The sequence below is a fragment of the Ranitomeya variabilis genome, chromosome 6, assembly GCF_051348905.1.
Source record: "Ranitomeya variabilis isolate aRanVar5 chromosome 6, aRanVar5.hap1, whole genome shotgun sequence".
Taxonomy (NCBI): Eukaryota; Metazoa; Chordata; class Amphibia; order Anura; family Dendrobatidae; genus Ranitomeya; species Ranitomeya variabilis.
The window spans coordinates 426,320,176-426,341,603 of NC_135237.1; the positions used below are offsets into that span (position 1 = coordinate 426,320,176).

Below are 21,428 nucleotides of genomic sequence, written 5' to 3' on the forward strand. Positions count from 1 at the left end.
ATAAATTAAAAAAAAATAAATAAATTGACTGCCCTGAGATGAAAGCTGAAAAGTGTTCATAATCCTATCTATACTCCCAATACTTTATAATCACACACCGCTCTGCATTGAGATCAGTGAGGAGAGCAGACTGTCTGTTATTCCATGTCTCACACTTAGAAATTTGCTGTAAGCTGTTGTGGGACGTGTTCTTTTTTCTTTTTCCTCTGTTGCTTTCAGCTTATGATTCGACACACAGGGGAAGAAGTACATGCCCCTAGCAAAAAACTTCCCTTCAACTTAACATAAATTTTAACACCTAAATGTTAAAGGCTAATATATCCCCAATGGAGAGGAGAAATTACAAACTCAAATATTTTATTCAGCTCTGCAGGCATTATTTCATGTGACCAGTTTAGCATGCCCAAACTGGTGAAAGGTCCTGTTTAGAGGGATTTTCTTGTTTGAAAAGAAAACATTGCATACGCTTATCTGCTTCTGTCAATAGAATATTGAGTAGAATACTGTACTGAGAGACGTGGCTGAGACTAGTCGCATATATGGAAGTCGCATGTGTACAGTAATATGACCGCCCTCTGGCTTTGTGAATACAGGAGTAATGTGCGCAGCCTGCAGTCACAGTGACTCTATCTTCTCCCCAAGGGCTGTGGCTGTGTCTGACATCCGGCACTAGATTGCAGGAGTGGGATATTTAATCTTGCACCATAAGTTTATGGCACTTCGGTCATTACAGGGATTAGATGGCTAAACAGCTATTTATCGTGACTTTAACACGTAAGAACAGCATCAATGAACATGCCCTTGACTGTGACTTGTCCGCTTTAAGAACAAAATTTCCCAGTTTAAGCTGTATCAAATGTGTATTTCCACCCTATGCCTTACTCGGACATTGTTGTTTGTCGTCCTGTGCTGCCCTCTTTTTCCACATTTAGGTGCTATGTGGTAAAAATAATGTTCAGGGTTTTTTTTTTATACCTCTCACATTTAGTTTTTAGTGCTTGATTTATTATTTTGCAAAATATAATCTCCATGGCGGTGTTGATGCATACAAGGAATTTGCTTAAGAAGTGTTTTTTTTAAACTGGGGAGAAACCTGATTCATGCTGTAATGATGCTGTGAAAGACAGAGCTGAAGAAACACGAGCTCCTGTAGCCAGATCTCTAGACTGGTTCAAGCGTTCATCGGACTTGTGTATAGGAATAGCTTTACAACATAATGCAAATTATGAAGTGGAAACATTTAGATGAGTGTAAATATGATCACTTTGCTCAATGCAAATGAGATCTAAAAATACTTAGAACATTTGCCTGTAATAAAACGAAGTGGAATTTTGGTAGGCAAAGTCAGCGGGAACACAGAATATTGTGCAGAAAGTGAACTGCAACACGATGTTACAGTGACTGATATAAAATAAAGTGAAGGTATATTGTTAATAAAGCTGATAGCTGCAGGTCCAGCTCCTCAATCCCTGATGATCAGCTACCAGGGGGACCCACGTAGGGCTAGTCATTTCTTAAAAGTGAGCGATTACCCTCTGAGGCTGTTAAGTTGTATGTTTGGCCTCCGTTTAACGAATAAGCCTGGAAAAGATTCTGATGTATATTTTAAATGGAGGCTCTGATGAATACCTAACGGTGTCGTTCGTCTTACATAGCCTAATATAGGATCCATTTAATGGTAACGAAATGGATTCCATTACAAACTGCGGGACTACTTATGCCACTGATAGCCATATGTCACCCATAGTCTATTCATTTCTCTGATGCCAAACAGCAGGATCCATACATTTTTATTGTTTAAAAAAAATGAAAGTGTTTTTATTATACTGGGTCTCACTGAATGGAATAGTATAGTGTGCTACACTGTTCCATCCTTTTTGTATACACTCCTCAACATTGAAATTTCAACACCAAGTAGAAAATTCATATAATATGAAACCACAGGCTCAATAGACATGTTAATAATATGCAAATGATGGAAACAACATTTTTTTAAAACATCACAATTTATTTAGTACTGAGTATGATCTCCACATGCAGAAATACATGCAATTACACACTTTGATATATTATCAATGAGGGTATTAACCCCTTACTGACATCGTACTTATTAGTACGCCGATGTCCGTATCCCCCGCTTTGATGTGGGCTCTGGCGGTGAGCCATCATCTTTCCGGGGACATGTCAGCTGTTTTGAACAGCTGACATGTGCCCACAATACCTGCGGGTGAAATCGCAATCCACCCGAGGCTATTAACTAGTTAAATGCCGCTATCAAACTCTGACAGGAACCTAGACATGTTTGGTGTCTATGAACTCGTAATGGAGAATCATAATATCAGGTCAGTTTTAGCATTTAGTGAACCTAGCAAAAAAGCCAAACAAAAAACAAGTGTGGGATTGCACTTTTTTGCAATTTCACCGCACTTGGAATTTTTTTCCCGTTTTCTAGTACACAACATGGTAAAACCAATGGTGTAGTTCAAAAGTACAACTCGTCCCGCAAAAAATAAGCCCTCACATGGCCATATTGACGGAAAAATAAAAAAGTTACAGCACTGGGATAGAGGGGGCGAAAAACAAAAAACGCAAAACCGAGAAAAGATCGGTGAAGGGGTTAAAGAGAACCTGTCACCAGAAAAAATGTGACCTTAATTCACCCAGTGACAGCCGCCGCTCTGTATACCCCTATGACTGAATCCGCTCCCCCAACCCTGACTGACAGGCGGCCCCAATGCAGAACCATTGTCACTGGGGGGGGGGGGGGCACACCGGTGCTGGTTCAGTCACTGCTCCCTACCCTGACTGACACTGCCTCTGCATTGAGGCTCAGCTGTCAGTCAGGGCCGGGGCCACGGTTACAGCCGGCGCTGCCCCCGTGACTCAGGCAGGAACGCTGCTGGGGAGAATAAAGGGAATTTTCTCCCCACTGCATTGGGCTTACAGGCGCCGGGCTGCATTATAACGCTATTAATCTGCATATTAACCCCATATCTGCAGGTTAATGGCGTTTTTTTCTGGTGACCGGTTCCCTTTAAGGGTTGTCTGAGGAATGTTCTGCCACGCTGAATGCACTTGGGCACATAATTCATCAAGATCTGTTGTTGGCAGCTCCCTTTGCAATTGCCTACCAATGACATGCCAGATATGCTTGATGTGAGACACGCCTGAAGACACTGCAGGCCATGGTAGCACATTTAGGCCATGCTGGCTGCTCACAGTAGTATGAGCAACATGCAGATCGGTGTTGTTGTATTGAGAAAAAGCTACTGGGACACTTTGGAGAAATGGCCGTACCACTGGTTTCACGACCAAATCAATGTACACAACCTCTTATTGTACCTGGAATAAAGACTAGAGGGGTCCAGCTACCGTACATTATAGTCCCTGGAGTAGGACCGGTTAGACCTTACGTTAAGGCCTTTTCATCGTGTTCCCACCATATTCTCTAGACCAATATCAGGACATTGTTGCATCCAAGACAAAAGCCAGACTGTTCCCTGAAGAGGATAGACCTCTGTTCCAGCCTCAATTGCCATATTCCTCTGTTCCATGATAGCCTTTGAAGAGCGGTAACATGAGGTCAGGAGATCGCTGGTAACTGGACGTCCAGATCATAGCTCATTGTTGTGCAAATGCCTTCTGACGGTTTGCCCTAGACAATGTTTGAAACCTTTCGCTTGGTATATGTCATATTTTGCTAACAGTACAAAAGTCATGGAAACAGTGATACGGCCATTTCTACAAAGTTTCCAAGGAGCTGTTTTTCAACACGACAATGCCAGGCCGTATGTTGCACGTGCTACTGTGAGCAGCCTGTGTGGCCTAAATGTGCTACAATAGCTTGCAGGGTCTCTGAACTTGTCTTACTTTGAACACATATCAGACGTCTTTGGTCAGCATTTGCAAAGGAGCTGTGTTCCCAAGTGCATTCAGTGTGGCATAATATTCCTCAGATAACCATTTATAACCTCTATGATAGCAGCCAAGACGTGTGGGGATTTCTAATCGTGGTGTTCATACTCGATTCTAAAAATATCATGATACTGTATTTGTTCCATATTTTCCATGTTTTCTTATTATTAACATGTCAGTTGATTCTGTGATTTTCATAATTGCATTTTTCTTTTTTTGGTTTTGCAATTTCAATTTTCAGAGGCAACTTGAACATCCATTTCTAACAGGAGCATTGTATACTAGTGATGAGCGAATATACTTGTTGCTCGAGATTTCCCGAGCATGCGAGTCTCCAAGTATTTGTAAGTGCTCGGAGATTTAGTTTTTGTTAACGCAGCTGCATGATTTACAGCTGCTAGCCAGTCTGAGTACATGTGGGGGTTGCCTGGTTGCTAGGGAATCCCCACATGTAATCAAGCTGGCTAACAGATGTAAATCATTCAGCTGCGGCGATGAAAACTAAATCTCCGAGCACGAAAAATACTCAGAGGTTACCAGAGCGTGCTCGGGAAATCTCGAGTAACGAGTATACTCGCTCATCACTATTGTACACATTATAAAGTTGTCTTTTGTCTTACATAATATAGAGCTAAACCGCAGACTTCCATTCATTGTGTAAGGCTGTGTGCACACGTTCAGGATTTTTCGCGTTTTTCTTCGCTATAAAAACGCAATAAAAATGCTTTAAAAAAGGCATACATATGCATCCCATCATTTATAATGCATTCCTCAATTTTTGTGCATATGGTCCATTTTTTTCCGCGAAAAAAACGCATTGCGGTAAAAAACGCAGCATGTTCATTAATTTTGCAGATTCCCCACTATATTATCCCAGAACCTCCGGGAAAAAACGCAAAAAAAAACCACGAGAAAAATGCGGATTTCTTGCAGAAAATGTCCGGTTTTGTTCAGGAAATTTCTGCAATAAATCCTGAATTGTGCGCACAGTCTAATGACTGCTGCTGAGAACGGCATCAGCTTCTATTCTCACATGGCAAAACCTAAAACAAAGACAATGAGCAAATACCCTACAGTAAATAAATAAATGAGCTGGGTCTAGTAGGCCATGTTGATAAAGATTGTTCTCATGAATACAATGGTCTTTGCAGAAATCAAACAAGTGCATAAAATTAGAGTATTAAAATATTGGTGGAATTGAGTAAAGGTACCGTCTCACAAAACGATTTACCAACGATCACGACCAGCGATACGACCTGGCCGTGATCGTTGGTAAGTCGTTGTGTGGTCGCTGGAGAGCTGTCACACAGACAGCTCTCCAGCGACCAACGATGCCGAGGTCCCCGGGTAACCAGGGTAAACATCGGGTTACTAAGCGCAGGGCTGCGCTTAGTAACCCGATGTTTACCCTGGTTACCATCGTAAATGTAAAAAAAAAAAACCGTACATACTCACATTCCGGTGTCCGTCAGGTCCCTTGCCGTCTGCTTCCCGCACTGACTGACTCCCGGCCGTAAAGTGAAAGCAGATCACAGCGGTGACGTCACCGCTGTGATCTGCTTTCACTTTACGGCCGGGAGTCAGTCAGTGCAGGAAGCAGACGGCAAGGGACCTGACGGACACCGGAATGTGAGTATGTACGGTTTGTTTTTTTTTACATTTACGATGGTAACCAGGGTAAACATCGGGTTACTAAGCGCGGCCCTGCGCTTAGTAACCCGATGTTTACCCTGGTTACAAGCGAACGCATCGTTGGATCGGTGTCACACACACCGATCCAACGATGACAGCGGGAGATCCAGCGACGAAAGAAAGTTCCAAACGATCTGCTACGACGTACGATTCTCAGCAGGGTCCCTGATCGCTGCTGCGTGTCTGACACAGCGATATCGTATGGATATCGCTGGAACGTCACGGATCGTACCGTCGTAGCGACAAAAGTGCCACTGTGAGACGGTACCCTAAGGTTTACGATGATGGGAATGTGTCACTTTGGCATTTTGTTTTTTTGTTTGTGGTTTTCTTTTTATTTATATTTTTTAATGTGTTGTGGCAGAAGGTATGACTGATAGATATAATTCACTGATGCAGCTGAGCTGTTTTGCAGGCTCTGGAGCAAGATTATTTACATCCACCCAAATAAATAGAGGAAAAGGAGAGGCCATCTTGGTTGCTGATACTTGTGCATTACGGATATCCCCGCTTACTAGTAAGTATTCAACAGCAAATCAATGGCTAGATGTTACCAATAGGGAGATACTTCTGTGGGTTTAGAAAAAGAAAAAATTCTGTTTTTTAACTAATTCTTGAATATTCTAGCTGAGTAATAAACCTTTGTCACAGTAGCTTAAAAATGCTTCACCATCTTAGCAGGTTTATAGGGAGTTTGTCAAATTTACAGAACATTTCAAACTAACCACATAGCCTTGTAGAGGATGCGCAACAAAAAATGTTTTTAGTCTTCCAATCCTTTTTTCTATTGCCCTAAAAATAATTCCATTGGTGTGGCTGAACACGTCGGTGCACCTTTCTGCCTACTTATCTAACATGCCGCTGCGTTCTTCTTCGTTAATTAGCAGTGCTGGCTTCCCAGAGCCAGCGCAGTCCGAAGATTATCCCTTGCGCAGGGACAATGTGTGCATGCCAGAGGTTTATGTCAGTTTCTCCTCTCTGCTGACATTACTTGCTACACAGTGTGCTGGAGCAAGCGCACACATCACTCTCTCCTCGCTGCTGACATTGCTCGGTCATTGCTGTGTAGACAGGAAAAAGTGATGTGTGCTCTCCTACACACTGTGCAGCAAGCGATGACCGTGCGCACACAACTGATCTTTATCTGTGCCATCATCAGACAGAGTTGGCTCCGGGAAAACCAGTGCTGTCAATCAGCATAGAAGAAGGTAATGGCATGCTAAGTCTGTTGTGGAACAGTGCAACGAACAGTTAGTTTTTTTGGGGGGGAGGATAACTAACAGAATAGTTTTTATTGTTGCCCCTTTAAAGGAAGTTAATAATGAGTATTCGGAATACAAAATTTGCACTGTGACGTCTTAGCAAACTAATAATGTATATTTTAGTCTTTGTCCTAAATAAATGGATACCCTATTTTTTTTAAACTGAGGGCATAATTTTCTTCTCTGTGTCCAATGGACCTATTTGTTTAAAAGTCCAATTTACTCTGTGCTTTGCCAGTGGCAGGGGGGAAATCAAAAGAACACCAAAATGAACTTGCCATGCCATGCACTCTGACTGTGCACTAAGTGTAAGCAAAGTATTAATGGGAAACTTTCATTAGATTCAAACAACAGACAGCATTAATCAGACACTGGCTGCGTGATTGCAGAGTAATGCTGCAGCATTTTTGAGTAAACGTACTTGGAAGGGTCTCTGTCTCCACTGACTAGTCCACTGCTGGATCTGGCGGGCTTCTCCCCTTCCAGTTGACAGACTCTCCCTATTTGTGTACATAAGGAAAGATCTGTCAGTCAAAAGAATCAGGGTTGGAAGAAACCCATGAGGGAATTCGGGTTTTCGAATTGCACATAATAATGTGTTTATAGGGTTATTTTTCACTTCTGAATTATTTTTATGTATCTGTAAATCAGTTGTATGCTATACGATATAAAAACACAATTTTTTATTGTTAATTTACAAAATATCTTTAATTTGTGTTTCAACAGCAAAGCAGGAAGAGGGTGATTTTAATGCTGAGAAACCAGTTTTTAATTTAGCGGCTGTGGTAGCTGAAACCCTTGGCCTAGATGCTCATATAGAAGAATCTGTAAGTCATTGGTGCATATGTGTGCCAAAATGCTACTTTCTTCTGCTGTGTTAACCCTGTTAAAGGAGATAACCAGCTTTAAGATTAAAAAAATATATACCGTATTTTTCGCTTTGTAAGACGCTCCGGATTATAAGCTGCATCCCAAATTTTGAGGAGAAAAATAGGAAAAAACGTTTTTTAATAAATTGGTGGTGCTTCTTATAATCTTATTGCTTACTGGGGGTGGTGACTGCGGTGAAGCGAGGTCCCAGGTTCGCTGCTGGAGGAGGCAGGAGTGGAGCGTTGCTGCAGGCTGAGAGGAGGGGGTGTGCAGGTGTCCTGTGCTGCGGGGGTGTCTCCGGTGATGCTGACATCTCCAGTGCTGTATGGGGGCTCTGCCGACATTTTGTGAAAGGCCAGAGCCCCAGCAGTTCGTCCATGCTTTCCTGTGCGGTGGACTTCGGGTAAATGGCCGCCGGGAGGCGGCGCAAGCGCAGATGGAGATCTCTGGACCAAGATCTTGAGAGATGAGATCTCAGTGCTGAAATATCATCTCCCTGCGCATGCGCCTCCTCCCGGCAGCCATTTTCCCAAAGTCCGTCGCATAGTAAAGCATGGACGAACTCCTGGGGGGCTCTGGCCTTTCACAAAATGTCAGCAGAGCCTCCCACAGCACCGGAGATGCCAGCATCACCCTGGGCAGCGGCGGACACCCCCTCATCCCATCCTGCAACGGTACCGGTGAGCGGTATATATTCGCTTTGTAAGACGCACCCCCATTTCCCCCCCAAATTTGGGGGAAATAAAGTGCATCTTACAAAGTGAAAAAGTAAGTATATACTGTCAATACTGAAAAATAATAAAGCAAGCCCCCAGTGATCCAGCATGCACATGCATCGCCTCAGGTCTTCGTTTACCGTAGATGCAGCTTGCACGTCACGTGACTATTATGGCCGACATCTGCCACAGTGGTCAAGTGCACTACTACTGGGATCGTGGCTCCAATCACTGAGCATTATACCAGTAGCATGAAATGTGACTATGGGTCAGCTCAATAGATACATAAAAAACATAAATCCTGGATCTCTTGGGGAGAGAATAGAGGAGAATTGGTTTTGTAGTTTTGCAATATTGGCAGCATTTTTTTAATTACGGTATTTCAATTTATTGGATATTCCTTTTAAGGTGGGCAAATACATGTTACATGGCTGTCAGCCACTATTCCTTCCAAACATCCCATACACAATGTACTTTTGGCTTGGCGGAGCTTGCGTGTGTTTGGGCTTTTTAGGAGTAATGTAATTTGAGGAAAATAAGCCACTTGTAATGCAACATGCCCAATATTTCTTTCTGCTCGCCACTCCTGTTGGATGACAGTCAGGACTCCACGAAAATAGTGGATACAGCCACCTGGGTTTTTTTAAATTAGTTTTTTGTTTCCATTTTTTAAATGTACCGTAATAATTATCATTAATGTCTACTGAAGTAGCATGCTTCTGACTCCATATCAATATCATGCAGTTGCATAAAAAAGAATGAACAACAACTATAGAATCATATCCATACACTAAATACTTAATATACTGCCTCATTCCCAACACCCAATCATACAGGTCACCATGCCCATCACCCTCGCCCCCGATATGTCATTAAGCAACACCCTATGCAGACATATGTTTCTATTACCAACCACCGTCCTCATACCTTATAAACTTTGTAACCACACCTCCGAGTCATATACGGTATTTATATTGTGGAATTTAATTATTTACTTTTTGAAGCCAGTGGAACATACAGGGGACTTCTGTGGATTTCCATACCATTATAATTATTTTCTTAGCACTGAAAAATTAGAATTGAAAAAAGAGTCTGTCGTAGGACCCATCAATAAGCTCATCCATAATACCCAGCAGGCACACTTTAGGGACAGCACTTTAGGGAATTCAAAGTGTTTGTGAAGAAGCAGAAGTTGCTCAGAATCATACTGGAGTAAATTGAGTACAGGAGGGAGCCCATCGCCTCTTGGCAATGAAAACACAAATCAGAACCATCACAAACATCTTCAACCTTTCTGAAGTATAATAAATTCTACTTAGAAATTTTGTCTGGATCAAACAGTCCCTAGCACCCATGACTAAGGAAAAAAATGAACCTTCCACCTCTCCCCATTCCTCTAATTCTAAGTCCAGTGTATCTGCCACCCATTTCACAAAAGCCTTCTCATAAAGCTTGACCACAGATGGCTGGAGAAGAGAAAATATGCTTGTCAGAGGGGTATAGGTAAATCAGAGATCCCTAAGAGTTCCTCCAATTTTGAAAAGCCTAAGACGCTGGCGCTGTTCCAAACTGCCTGACGGATTTGTATGTATAGGAACTTAGCAATATCAGGAACCCTTATCTGGTTCGGAAATCCTCAAAGGTAAGCAATCCAGATGTATCTGAGAAAGTGACATCGAAGCTTACCCAGAGAACCACATCAGGCAGAGAATAAGATGAGGATTAAACCAGAGTGGCACCCTAGGCGACACTAATGGCGTATCCAAGCCCCTCAATTTATTCTGTGCGATTTCCCACACGTTAGCCACTGTTTTATTAAGGATTAGAGCTGATGAGTCTGCATTATATCTATAGATATGTGGGTTTGTTAACCCTTCATAAGAACCCATCAATGCTAGTGCAGTGGTGGCGTTGCTCATATCAATATCTATCCACCAATGGGAGTACACTAAATAAGCGGCCAGGAAGTAAAAGGATAAGGCTAAGCTCACATTGCGTTAAAGCAGCCCGTACAACACAACACAGTGCCGAAATGTGATCGCGCTAGCGCAGATAGAGCTAGCAGATGCTCTATCTGCGCTAGCAGTGACGGACCCGGAAACGCTGCAGCCCGCGTCCCAGGGTCCGCCACTCAATGACGTCATATCGCTAGCGCACGCCCATTTTGCTTTTGAGAAACATTAACCCCCAAATACTCATCCAGTGTTTTTCTAAGGTGTATGGATACCTATGGACTGCTACTGTGCATTAATTTAATTTGCTTTTTGTTATTTTTTTATTACAAAAAAAACAGGGATATATTTGATAAAGCCAAGCTGTGGCAGAGAACATGCCGCTACAAAGTGCAATTTACCCCGTTTGATGCAGAAATAAAATAATCACGATTTCCTGTTTTGCTTGTGCTTTTATTGAAGCAATCACAGAGAGTACTAAGCAGTCCACGAACCCATGCAGGCGCTGTGCAGGCACTGAACAAGCAGGAGGAGCTGTCTCCAAGACACAGTGAATTGGAGTAAGTCCTGTGTGTTGATATTTTACTGACCCAGTAATCTGCTACTAATTTGTTTTCTCTTCCCTTCTATGGCCATAATTTCTTCTTTGCCATTATTGGAAGCTAGCGCAATTTCTTAAGGCTTCCATACACATTATATTAACGTTGGCTGAACCCACCGATATTGCAAGGGGTGCCAAACCACTGATGGTAGGTGAAGGTTTGGTTTGTGCATGTTCGATTTTGAACTACCAATCACATTGTTCACTCAGAAAGAATCCACCGGCCAACATGTCACCTAGAGCCACACAGAGGTGCTCAAGCGAACGAGCGCTCCTATCTATGGGAGTGTCAGCTGAGATGGCTCTCTGCCTATTGCTTCATTCTGCTGGTAGCCATCTAATGTGTATGGCCGCTTTATTTTCTGCTGTGTTTGGAAAAGTGATGTATGGTTGTGCTAGTTTTGCAGGTCATGCACTGCTTTGATGTGCATCCTGTGTGATACTATGTGTTGTGTTGCTCTCTCGCTTTCCTTCTGTGGGAGTTACGGAAACAGCCAAGCAGTGCTGGATATAAGTGCGGGTCCCAGAGGTACTGAGTGTAATTTTGTGTGAAGTTTCAGCTAGCAGCTCGGCAGAGAATAAATGTAGTATTAAATTAATGGCAGCCATGCAATACTTACTAACACCAAGTTGGCTAAACATTGAGCTGTGCCTCTGGCTATTTGGGAGGTAAGGGGACATGTGCATGTGGGAGACAGCCTGTATGGCTTCCATGTATCCTAATAGATGGTATGGACTGTGGTTATGCAGTTAGCACAACCTGTGTAATCTGCAGAGACAATCGGACCGCTAAGGAAAATAATCAGAGCAGACATTCTAATTAGTGATGAGCGAGTGTACTCGTTGCTCGGGTGGTCTCCGAGTATTTGTAACTGCTCAGAGATTGTTTTCATCGCGGCAGCTGAATGATTTACAGCTACTAGCCAGCTTGATTACATGTGGGGATTCCCTAGCAACCAGGCAGCCCCCACATGTACTCAGGCTGGCTAACAGATGTAAATCATTCAGCTGCCGCGATGAAAACAATCTCCGAGCAGTTACAAATACTCGGAGGTCACCCGAGCAACGAGTATACTCGCTCATCACTAATTATAGTGCTTTGGAACAAAGCACTATACTGTTACTCCACCGTGGTAAACTTCTTATTATAGTGCTTTGGAACAAAGCACTATACTGTTATTCCATCGTGGTAAACTTCTTCTTATTATTATGGTGCTTGAACCCTCCTAGGTTCAAGCAACATATTGTAATCCGATTTCTTATATTTTATTATGGTGCTTGAACCTCCTAGGTTCAAGCAACATATTGTAATCCGATTTCTTATATTTTCTTATTATTATTATTATGGTGCTTGAACCTCCTAGGTTCAAGCAACATATTGTAATCCGATTTCTTATATTTTATTCTTCTTCTTCTCCGCGTTTTCCGCAATTAATGCGGCCCGAACCGCTCGGCGCAGAGACCCCGTTCAGGCGGCGTTTCGAAGGCCTCGGTGGGGACAGGTGTGCTATGACTTTTATAGTCGATCCGATATGTAGATTTTATTTAAATCGCATTTAAAAAAAAAAATTTCCCATAGGAAATAATGGCGAACTTTCCATAACCCCCAACTTGACCTTCCAAAGATGGCAGCTATGCAAATGTACGGTGTCCATTTTAGGACATGATCATTTATCAAAGTCAAACATCAGAATAAAGTGACTATGACACTCTCTCGTCCCGTGTGTGAAAAGTAAGTGCCCCCCCGGCCCCGTGTGTGAAAAGTAAGTGCCCCCCCGACACCGTGTGTGAAAAGTAAGTGCCCCCCCAGCCCCGTGTGTGAAAAGTAAGTGCGCCCCCGGCCCCGTGTGTGAAAAGTAAGTGCCCCCCGGCCCCGTGTGTGAAAAGTAAGTGCGCCCCCGTGTGCAAAAGTAAGTGCGCCCCCGGCCCCGTGTGCAAAAGTAAGTGCCCCCCCGGCCCCGTGTGTGAAAAGTAAGTGCCCCCCCGGCCCCGTGTGTGAAAAGTAAGTGCGCCCCCGGCCCCGTGTGTGAAAAGTAAGTGCGCCCCCGGCCCCGTGTGCAAAAGTAAGTGCGCCCCCGTGTGCAAAAGTAAGTGCGCCCCCGGCCCCGTGTGCAAAAGTAAGTGCGCTCACGCCCCGTGTGCAAAAGTAAGTGCGCCCCCGGCCCCGTGTGCAAAAATAAGTGCGCCCCCGGCCCCGTGTGCAAAAGTAAGTGCGCCCCCGGCCCCGTGTGCAAAAGTAAGTGCGCCCCCGGCCCCGTGTGCAAAAGTAAGTGCGCCTCCGGCCCCGTGTGCAAAAGTAAGTGCGCCCCGGACCCGTGTGTGAAAAGTAAGTGCCCCCCGGCCCCGTGTGTGAAAAGTAAGTTCCGCCCCGTGTGTGAAAAGTAAGTGCCCCCCGGCCCCGTGTGTGAAAAGTAAGTGACCCACAACTCTGACCTGTATATAGGAGTCTGTATATAGGGGGATGTCTGTATATAGGAGTGGTGTCTGTATTTAGAGGGATGTCTGTATATAGGAGTGGTGTCTGTATATAGGGGAATGTCTGTATATAGGAGTGGTGTCTGTATATAGGGGATTGTCTGTATATAGGAGTGGTGTCTGTATATAGAGGGATGTCTGTATATAGGAGTGGTGTCTGTATATAGAGGGATGTCTGTATATAGGAGTGATGTCTGTATATAGGAGTGGTGTCTGTATATAGAGGGATGTCTGTATATAAGAGTGGTGTCTGTATATAGAGGGATGTCTGTATATAGGAGTGGTGTCTGTATATAGGGGATTGTCTGTATATAGGAGTGGTGTCTGTATATAGAGGGATGTCTGTATATAGGAGTGGTGTCTGTATATAGAGGGATGTCTGTATATAGGAGTGATGTCTGTATATAGGGGGATGTCTGTATATAGGAGTGGTGTCTGTATATAGAGGGATGTCTGTATATAAGAGTGGTGTCTGTATATAGAGGGATGTCTGTATATAGGAGTGGTGTCTGTATATAGAGGGATGTCTGTATATAGGAGTGGTGTCTGTATATAGAGGGATGTCTGTATATAAGAGTGGTGTCTGTATATAGGGGGATGTCTGTATATAGGAGTGGTGTCTGTATATAGAGGGATATCTGTATAAAGGAGAGATGTCTGTATATAGAGGGATGTCTGTATATAGGAGTGGTGTCTGTAAATAGAGGGATGTCTGTATATAGGAGAGATGTCTGTATATAGAGGGATGTCTGTATATAGGAGTGGTGTCTGTATATAGAGGGATGTCTGTATAAAGGAGTGGTGTCTGTATACAGAGGGATGTCTGTATATAGGAGTGGTGTCTGTATATAGGGGGATGTCTGAATATAGGAGATATGTCTGTATATATAGGGATGTCTGTATATAGGAGTGGTGTCTGTATATAAGGGGATGTCTGTATATAGGAGTGGTTTCTGTATATAGGAGGATTTCTGTATATAGCAGTGGTGTCTGTATATAGAGGGATGTCTGTATTTAGGAGAGATGTCTGTATATAGAGGGATGTCTGTATATAAGAGTGGTGTCTGTATATAGAGAGATGTCTGTATATAGGAGACATGTCTGTATATAGAGGGATGTCTGTATATAGGAGTGGTGTCTGTATATAGAGGGATGTCTGTATAAAGGAGAGGTGTCTGTATACAGAGGGATGTCTGTATATAGGAATGGTGTCTGTATATAGAGGGATGTCTGTATATAGGAGTGGTGTCTATATAGGGGGATGTCTGTATATAGGAGTGGTGTCTGTATATAGAGGGAAGTCTGTATATAGGAGTGGTGTCTGTATATAGAGGGATGTCTGTATATAGGAGTGGTGTCTGTATACAGAGGGATGTCTGTATATAGGAATGGTGTCTGTATATAGGGGGATGTCTGTATATAGGAGTGGTGTCTGTATACAGAGGGATGTCTGTATATAGGAGTGGTGTCTGTATATAGGGGGATGTCTCTATATAGGAGAGATGTCTGTATATAGAGGGATGTCTATATATAGGAGTGGTGTCTGTATATAGAGGGATGTCTGTATATAGCAGTGGTGTCTGTATATAGAGGGATGTCTGCATAAAGGAGTGGTGTCTGTATACAGAGGGATGTCTGTATATAGGAGTGGTGTCTGTATATAGAGGGATGTCTGTTTATAGGAGTGGTGTCTGTATATAGGGGGATGTCTGTATATATGAGTGGTGTCTGTATATAGAGGGAAGTCTGTATATAGGAGTGGTGTCTGTATATAGAGGGATGTCTGTATATAGGAGTGGTGTCTGTATACAGAGGGATGTCTGTATATAGGAGTGGTGTCTGTATATAGGGGGATGTCTGTATATAGGAGTGGTGTCTGTATATAGGGGGATGTCTGTTTATAGGAGTGGTGTCTGTATATAGAGGGATGTCTGTATATAGGAGAGATGTCTGTATATAGAGGGATGTCTGTATATAGGAGTGGTGTCTGTATATAGAGGGATGTCTGTATATAGGAGAGATGTCTGTATATAGAGGGATGTCTGTATATAGGAGAGATGTCTGTATATAGAGGGATGTCTGTATATAGGAGTGGTGTCTGTATATAGGGGGATGTCTTAATATAGGAGAGATGTCTGTATATATAGGGATATCTGTGTATAGGAGTGGTGTCTGTATATAGGGGGATATCTGTATATAGGAGTGGTGTCTGTATATAGGGGGATTTCTGTATATAGGAGTGGTGTCTGTATATAGAGGGATGTCTGTACATAGGAGCGGTGTCTGTATATAGAGGGATGTCTGTATATAGGAGTGGTGCCTGTATACAGAGGGATGTCTGTATATTGGAGTGGTGTGTGTATATAGGGGGATGTCTGTATATAGGAGTGGTGTCTGTATATAGGGGGATGTTTGTATATAGGAGTGGTGTCTGTATATAGAGGGATGTCTGTATATAGGAGAGATGTCTGTATATAGAGGGATGTCTGTATATAGGAGTGGTGTCTGTATATAGAGGGATGTTTGTATATAGGAGTGGTGTCTGTATATAGGGGGATGTCTGAATATAGGAGAGATGTCTGTATATATAGGGATGTCTGTGTATAGGAGTGGTGTCTTTATATAGGGGGATATCTGTATATAGGAGTGGTGTCTGTATATAGGGGGATTTCTGTATATAGGAGTGGTGTCTGTATATAGAGGGATGTCTGTATATAGGAGTGGTGTCTGTATATAGAGGGATGTCTGTATATAGGAGTGGTGTCTGTATATAGAGGGATGTCTGTATATAGGAGTGTTGTCTGTATATAGAGGGATGTCTGTTTATAGGAGTGGTGTCTCTATATAGGGGGATGTCTGAATATAGGAGATATGTCTGTATATAGAGGGATGTCTGTATATAGGAGTGGTGTCTGTATATAGAGGGATGTCTGTATATAGGAGTGGTGTCTGTATACAGAGGGATGTCTGTATATAAGAGTGGTGTCTTTATATAGGGGATGTCTGTATATAGGAGTGGTGTCTGTATATAGAGGGATGTCTGTATATAGGAGTGGTGTCTGTATATAGAGGGATGTCTGTACATAGGAGTGGTGTCTGTATATAGAGGGATGTCTGTGTATAGGAGTGGTGTCTGTATATAGAGGGATGTCTGTATATAGGAGTGGTGTCTGTATATAGGGGATGTCTGTATATAGGAGTGGTGTCTGTATATAGAGGGATGTCTGTATATAGGAGTGGTGTCTGTATAAAGAGGGATGTCTGTATATAGGAGTGCTGTCTGTATAAAAAGGGATGTCTGTATATAGGAGTGGTGTCTGTATATAGAGGGATGTCTGTATATAGGAGAGGTGTCTGTATATAGAGGGATATCTGTATATAGGAGAGGTGCCTGCATATAAGAGTGGTGTCTGTATATAGGAGTGGTGTCTGTATATAGAGGGATGTCTGTATATAGGAGTGGTGTCTGTATATAGAGGGATGTCTGTACATAGGAGTGGTGTCTGTATATAGAGGGATGTCTGTGTATAGGAGTGGTGTCTATATATAGAGGGATGTCTGTATATAGGAGTGGTGTCTGTATATAGGGGATGTCTGTATATAGGAGTGGTGTCTGTATATAGAGGGATGTCTGTATATAGGAGTGGTGTCTGTATAAAGAGGGATGTCTGTATATAGGAGTGCTGTCTGTATAAAAAGGGATGTCTGTATATAGGAGTGGTGTCTGTATATAGAGGGATGTCTGTATATAGGAGAGGTGTCTGTATATAGAGGGATATCTGTATATAGGAGAGGTGCCTGCATATAAGAGTGGTGTCTGTATATAGGAGTGGTGTCTGTATATAGAGGGATGTCTTTATATAGAAGTGGTGTCTGTATATAGGGGGATGTCTGTATAAGGGAGAGATGTCTGTATATAGAGGGATGTCTGTATATAGGAGAGATGTCTGTATATAGGAGTGGTGTCTGTATATAGGGGGATGTCTGTATATAGTGGGATGTCTGTATATAGGAGTGGTGTCTGTATATAGAAGGATGTCTTCTATATTGTAGTGGTGTCTGTATATAGAGGGATGTCTGTATATAGGAGTGGTATCTGAATATAGAGGGATCTCTGTATATGGTAGTGGTGTCTGTATATAGAGGGATGTCTGTATGTAGGAGTTGTGTCTGTATATAGGAGTGGTGTCTGTATAGAGGAGTGATGTCTGTATATAAGAGGATGTGGCCAAAGTGGCTACCGAGAGACTGTGTGCTCCAAAGTGGCTACCAAGGATTCCTGCATGCCAAAATGGCTACCAAGGGGCCAAAGTTGCTAACAAGGGGCCCCACACATCAAAGTGGCTACCAAGGGGCCAAATTGGATTCCCAGGGGCAGGGCCCTGCATGCCAGACTTGCTCCTGAGGTTCATTGGCAGCTGGCAGCGCTGTTCAAGCACCATGTATTTCCTTCAGGAAATGCCCATCTAGTTATGGTGCTTGAACCCTCCTAGGTTCAAGCAACATATTGTAATCCGATTTCTTATATTTTATTCTTCTTCTTCTCCGCGTTTTCCGCAATTAATGCGGCCCGAACCGCTCGGCGCAGAGACCCCGTTCATGCGGCGTTTCGAAGGCCTTGGTGGGGACAGGTGTGCTATGACTTTTATAGTCGATCCGATATGTAGATTTTATTTAAATCGCATTTAAAAAAAAAAATTTCCCATAGGAAATAATGGCGAACTTTCCATTACCCCGAACTTGACCTTCCAAAGATGGCAGCTATGCAAATGTACGGTGTCCATTTTAGGACATGATCATTTATCAAAGTCAAACATCAGAATAAAGTGACTATGACACCCTCTCGTCCCGTGTGTGAAAAGTAAGTGCCCCCCCGGCCCCGTGTGTGAAAAGTAAGTGCCCCCCGGCCCCGTGTGTGAAAAGTAAGTGCCCCCCCGGCCCCGTGTGTCAAAAGTAAGTGCCCCCCCCGGCCCCGTGTGTGAAAAGCAAGTGCCCTCCCGGCCCCGTGTGCAAAAGTAAGTGCGCCCCCGGCCCCGTGTGCAAAAGTAAGTGCGCCCCCGGCCCCGTGTGCAAAAGTAAGTGCGCCCCCGGCCCCATGTGCAAAAGTAAGTGCGCCCCCGGCCCCGTGTGTAAAAGTAAGTGCGCCCCCAGCCCCGTGTGCAAAAGTAAGTGCGCCCCCGGCCCCGTGTGCAAAAGTAAGAACGCCCCCGGCCCCGTGTGCAAAAGTAAGTGCGCCCCCGGCCCCGTGTGCAAAAGTAAGTGCGCCCCCGGCCCCGTGTGCAAAAGTAAGTGCGCCCCCGGCCCCGTGTGCAAAAGTAAGTGCGCCCCCGGCCCCGTGTGCAAAAGTAAGTGCGCCCCCGGCCCCATGTGCAAAAGTAAGTGCGCCCCCGGCCCCGTGTGCAAAAGTAAGTGCGCCCCCAGCCCCGTGTGCAAAAGTAAGTGCGCCCCCGGCCCCGTGTGCAAAAGTAAGAACGCCCCCGGCCCCGTGTGCAAAAGTAAGTGCGCCCCCGGCCCCGTGTGCAAAAGTAAGTGCGCCCCCGGCCTCGTGTGCAAAAGTAAGTGCGCCCCCGGCCCCGTGTGCAAAAGTAAGTGCGCCCCCGGCCTCGTGTGCAAAAGTAAGTGCGCCCCCGGCCCCGTGTGCAAAAGTAAGTGCGCCCCCGGCCCCGTGTGCAAAAGTAAGTGCGCCCCCGGCCCCGTGTGCAAAAGTAAGTGCGCCCCCGGCCCCGTGTGCAAAAGTAAGTGCGCCCCCGGCCCCGTGTGCAAAAGTAAGTGCGCCCCCGGCCCCGTGTGCAAAAGTAAGTGCGCCCCCGGCCCCGTGTGCAAAAGTAAGTGCGCCCCCGGCCCCGTGTGCAAAAGTAAGTGCGCCCCCGGCCCCGTGTGTGAAAAGTAAGTGCGCCCCCGGCCCCGTGTGCAAAAGTAAGTGCGCCCCCGGCCCCGTGTGTGAAAAGTAAGTGCCCCCCGGCCCCGTGTGTGAAAAGTAAGTTCCGCCCCGTGTGTGAAAAGTAAGTGCCCCCCGGCCCCGTGTGTGAAAAGTAAGTGCCCCCCGGCCCCGTGTGTGAAAAGTAAGTGCCCCCCCGGCCCCGTGTGTGAAAAGTAAGTGACCCACAACTCTGACCTGTATATAGGAGTCTGTATATAGGGGGATGTCTGTATATAGGAGTGGTGTCTGTATTTAGAGGGATGTCTGTATATAGGAGTGGTGTCTGTATATAGGGGAATGTCTGTATATAGGAGTGGTGTCTGTATATAGGGGATTGTCTGTATATAGGAGTGGTGTCTGTATATAGAGGGATGTCTGTATGTAGGAGTGGTGTCTGTATATAGAGGGATGTCTGTATATAGGAGTGATGTCTGTATATAGGGGGATGTCTGTATATAGGAGTGGTGTCTGTATATAGAGGGATGTCTGTATATAAGAGTGGTGTCTGTATATAGAGGGATGTCTGTATATAGGAGTGGTGTCTGTATATAGAGGGATGTCTGTATATAGGAGTGGTGTCTGTTTATAGAGGGATGTCTGTATATAAGAGTGGTGTCTGTATATAGGAGTGGTGTCTGTATATAAGAGTGGTGTCTGTATATAGGAGTGGTGTCTGTATATAGAGTGATGTCTGTATATAGGAGTGGTGTCTGTATATAGGGGGATGTCTCTATATAGGAGTGGTGTCTGTATATAGGGGGATGTCTGTATATAGGAGTGGTGTCTCTATATAGGGGGATGTCTGAATATAGGAGATATGTCTGTATATAGAGGGATGTCAGTATATAGGAGTGGTGTCTGTATATAGAGGGATGTCTGTATATAGGAGTGGTGTCTGTATATAGAGGGATGTCTGTATGTAGGAGTGGTGTCTGTATATAGAGGGATGTCTGTATATAGGAGTGGTGTCTGTATATAGGGGGATGTCTGTATATAGGAGTGGTGTCTGTATATAGGGGGATGTCTGTATATAGGAGTGGTGTCTGTATATAGAGGGATGTCTGTATATAGGAGTGGTGTCTGTATACAGAGGGATGTCTGTATATAGGAGTGGTGTCTGTATATAGAGGGATGTCTGTATATAAGAATGGTGTCTGTATATAGAGGGATGTTTGTATATAGGAGTGGTGTCTGTATATAGAGGGATGTCTGTATATAGGAGTGGTGTCTGTATATAGAGGGATGTCTGTATATAGGAGTGGTGTCTGTATACAGGGGGATGTATGTATATAGGAGTGGTGTCTGTATAAAGGGGGATGTCTGTATATAGGAGTGGTGTCTGTATGTAGAGGGATGTCTGTATATAGGAGAGATGTCTGTATATAGAGGGATGTCTGTATATAGGAGTGGTGTCTGTATATAGAGGGATGTCTGTATATAGGAAAGGTGCCTGCATATAGGAGTGGTGTCTGTATATAGAGGGATGTCTTTATATAGAAGTGGTGTCTGTATATAGAGGGATGTCTGTATATAGGAGTGGTGTCTGTATACAGAGGGATGTCTGTATATAGGAGTGGTGTCTGTATATAGAGGGATGTCTGTATATAGGAGTGTTGTCTGTATATAGAGGGATGTCTGTATATAGGAGTGGTGTCTGTATATAGAGGGATGTTTGTATATGGGAGTGGTGTCTGTATATAGAGGGATGTCTGTATATAGAGGGATGTCTGTATATAGGAATGGTGTCTGTATATAGGGGGATGTCTGTATATAGGAGTGGTGTCTGTATATAGAGGGATGTCTGTTTATAGGAGAGATGTCTGTATATAGAGGGATGTCTGTATATAGGAGTGGTGTCTGTATATAGAGGGATGTCTGTATATAGGAGAGATGTCTGTATATAGAGGGATGTCTGTATATAGGAGTGGTGTCTGTATATAGGGGGATGTCTGTATATAGGAGTGGTGTCTGTATATAGGGGGATGTCTGTATATAGGAGTGGTGTCTGTATTTAGAGGGATGTCT

The 21,428-nt window shown here is 44.1% G+C and overlaps 1 protein-coding gene across 5 annotated transcripts in view; it reads left to right on the forward strand.

Annotated features, from left to right (window-relative positions):
* Positions 1-21,428, forward strand: part of RBBP8 (RB binding protein 8, endonuclease) — a 176,028-nt gene that overhangs the window by 58,583 nt on the left and 96,017 nt on the right. For all 5 annotated transcript variants that reach the window (XM_077270349.1, XM_077270346.1, XM_077270345.1 and 2 more), the window contains 3 exons: positions 6,023-6,124; positions 7,596-7,696; positions 10,870-10,967. In XM_077270349.1, the coding sequence (XP_077126464.1) occupies positions 6,023-6,124; positions 7,596-7,696; positions 10,870-10,967 (301 nt within the window). The remainder of the gene's footprint in view (positions 1-6,022; positions 6,125-7,595; positions 7,697-10,869; positions 10,968-21,428) is intronic.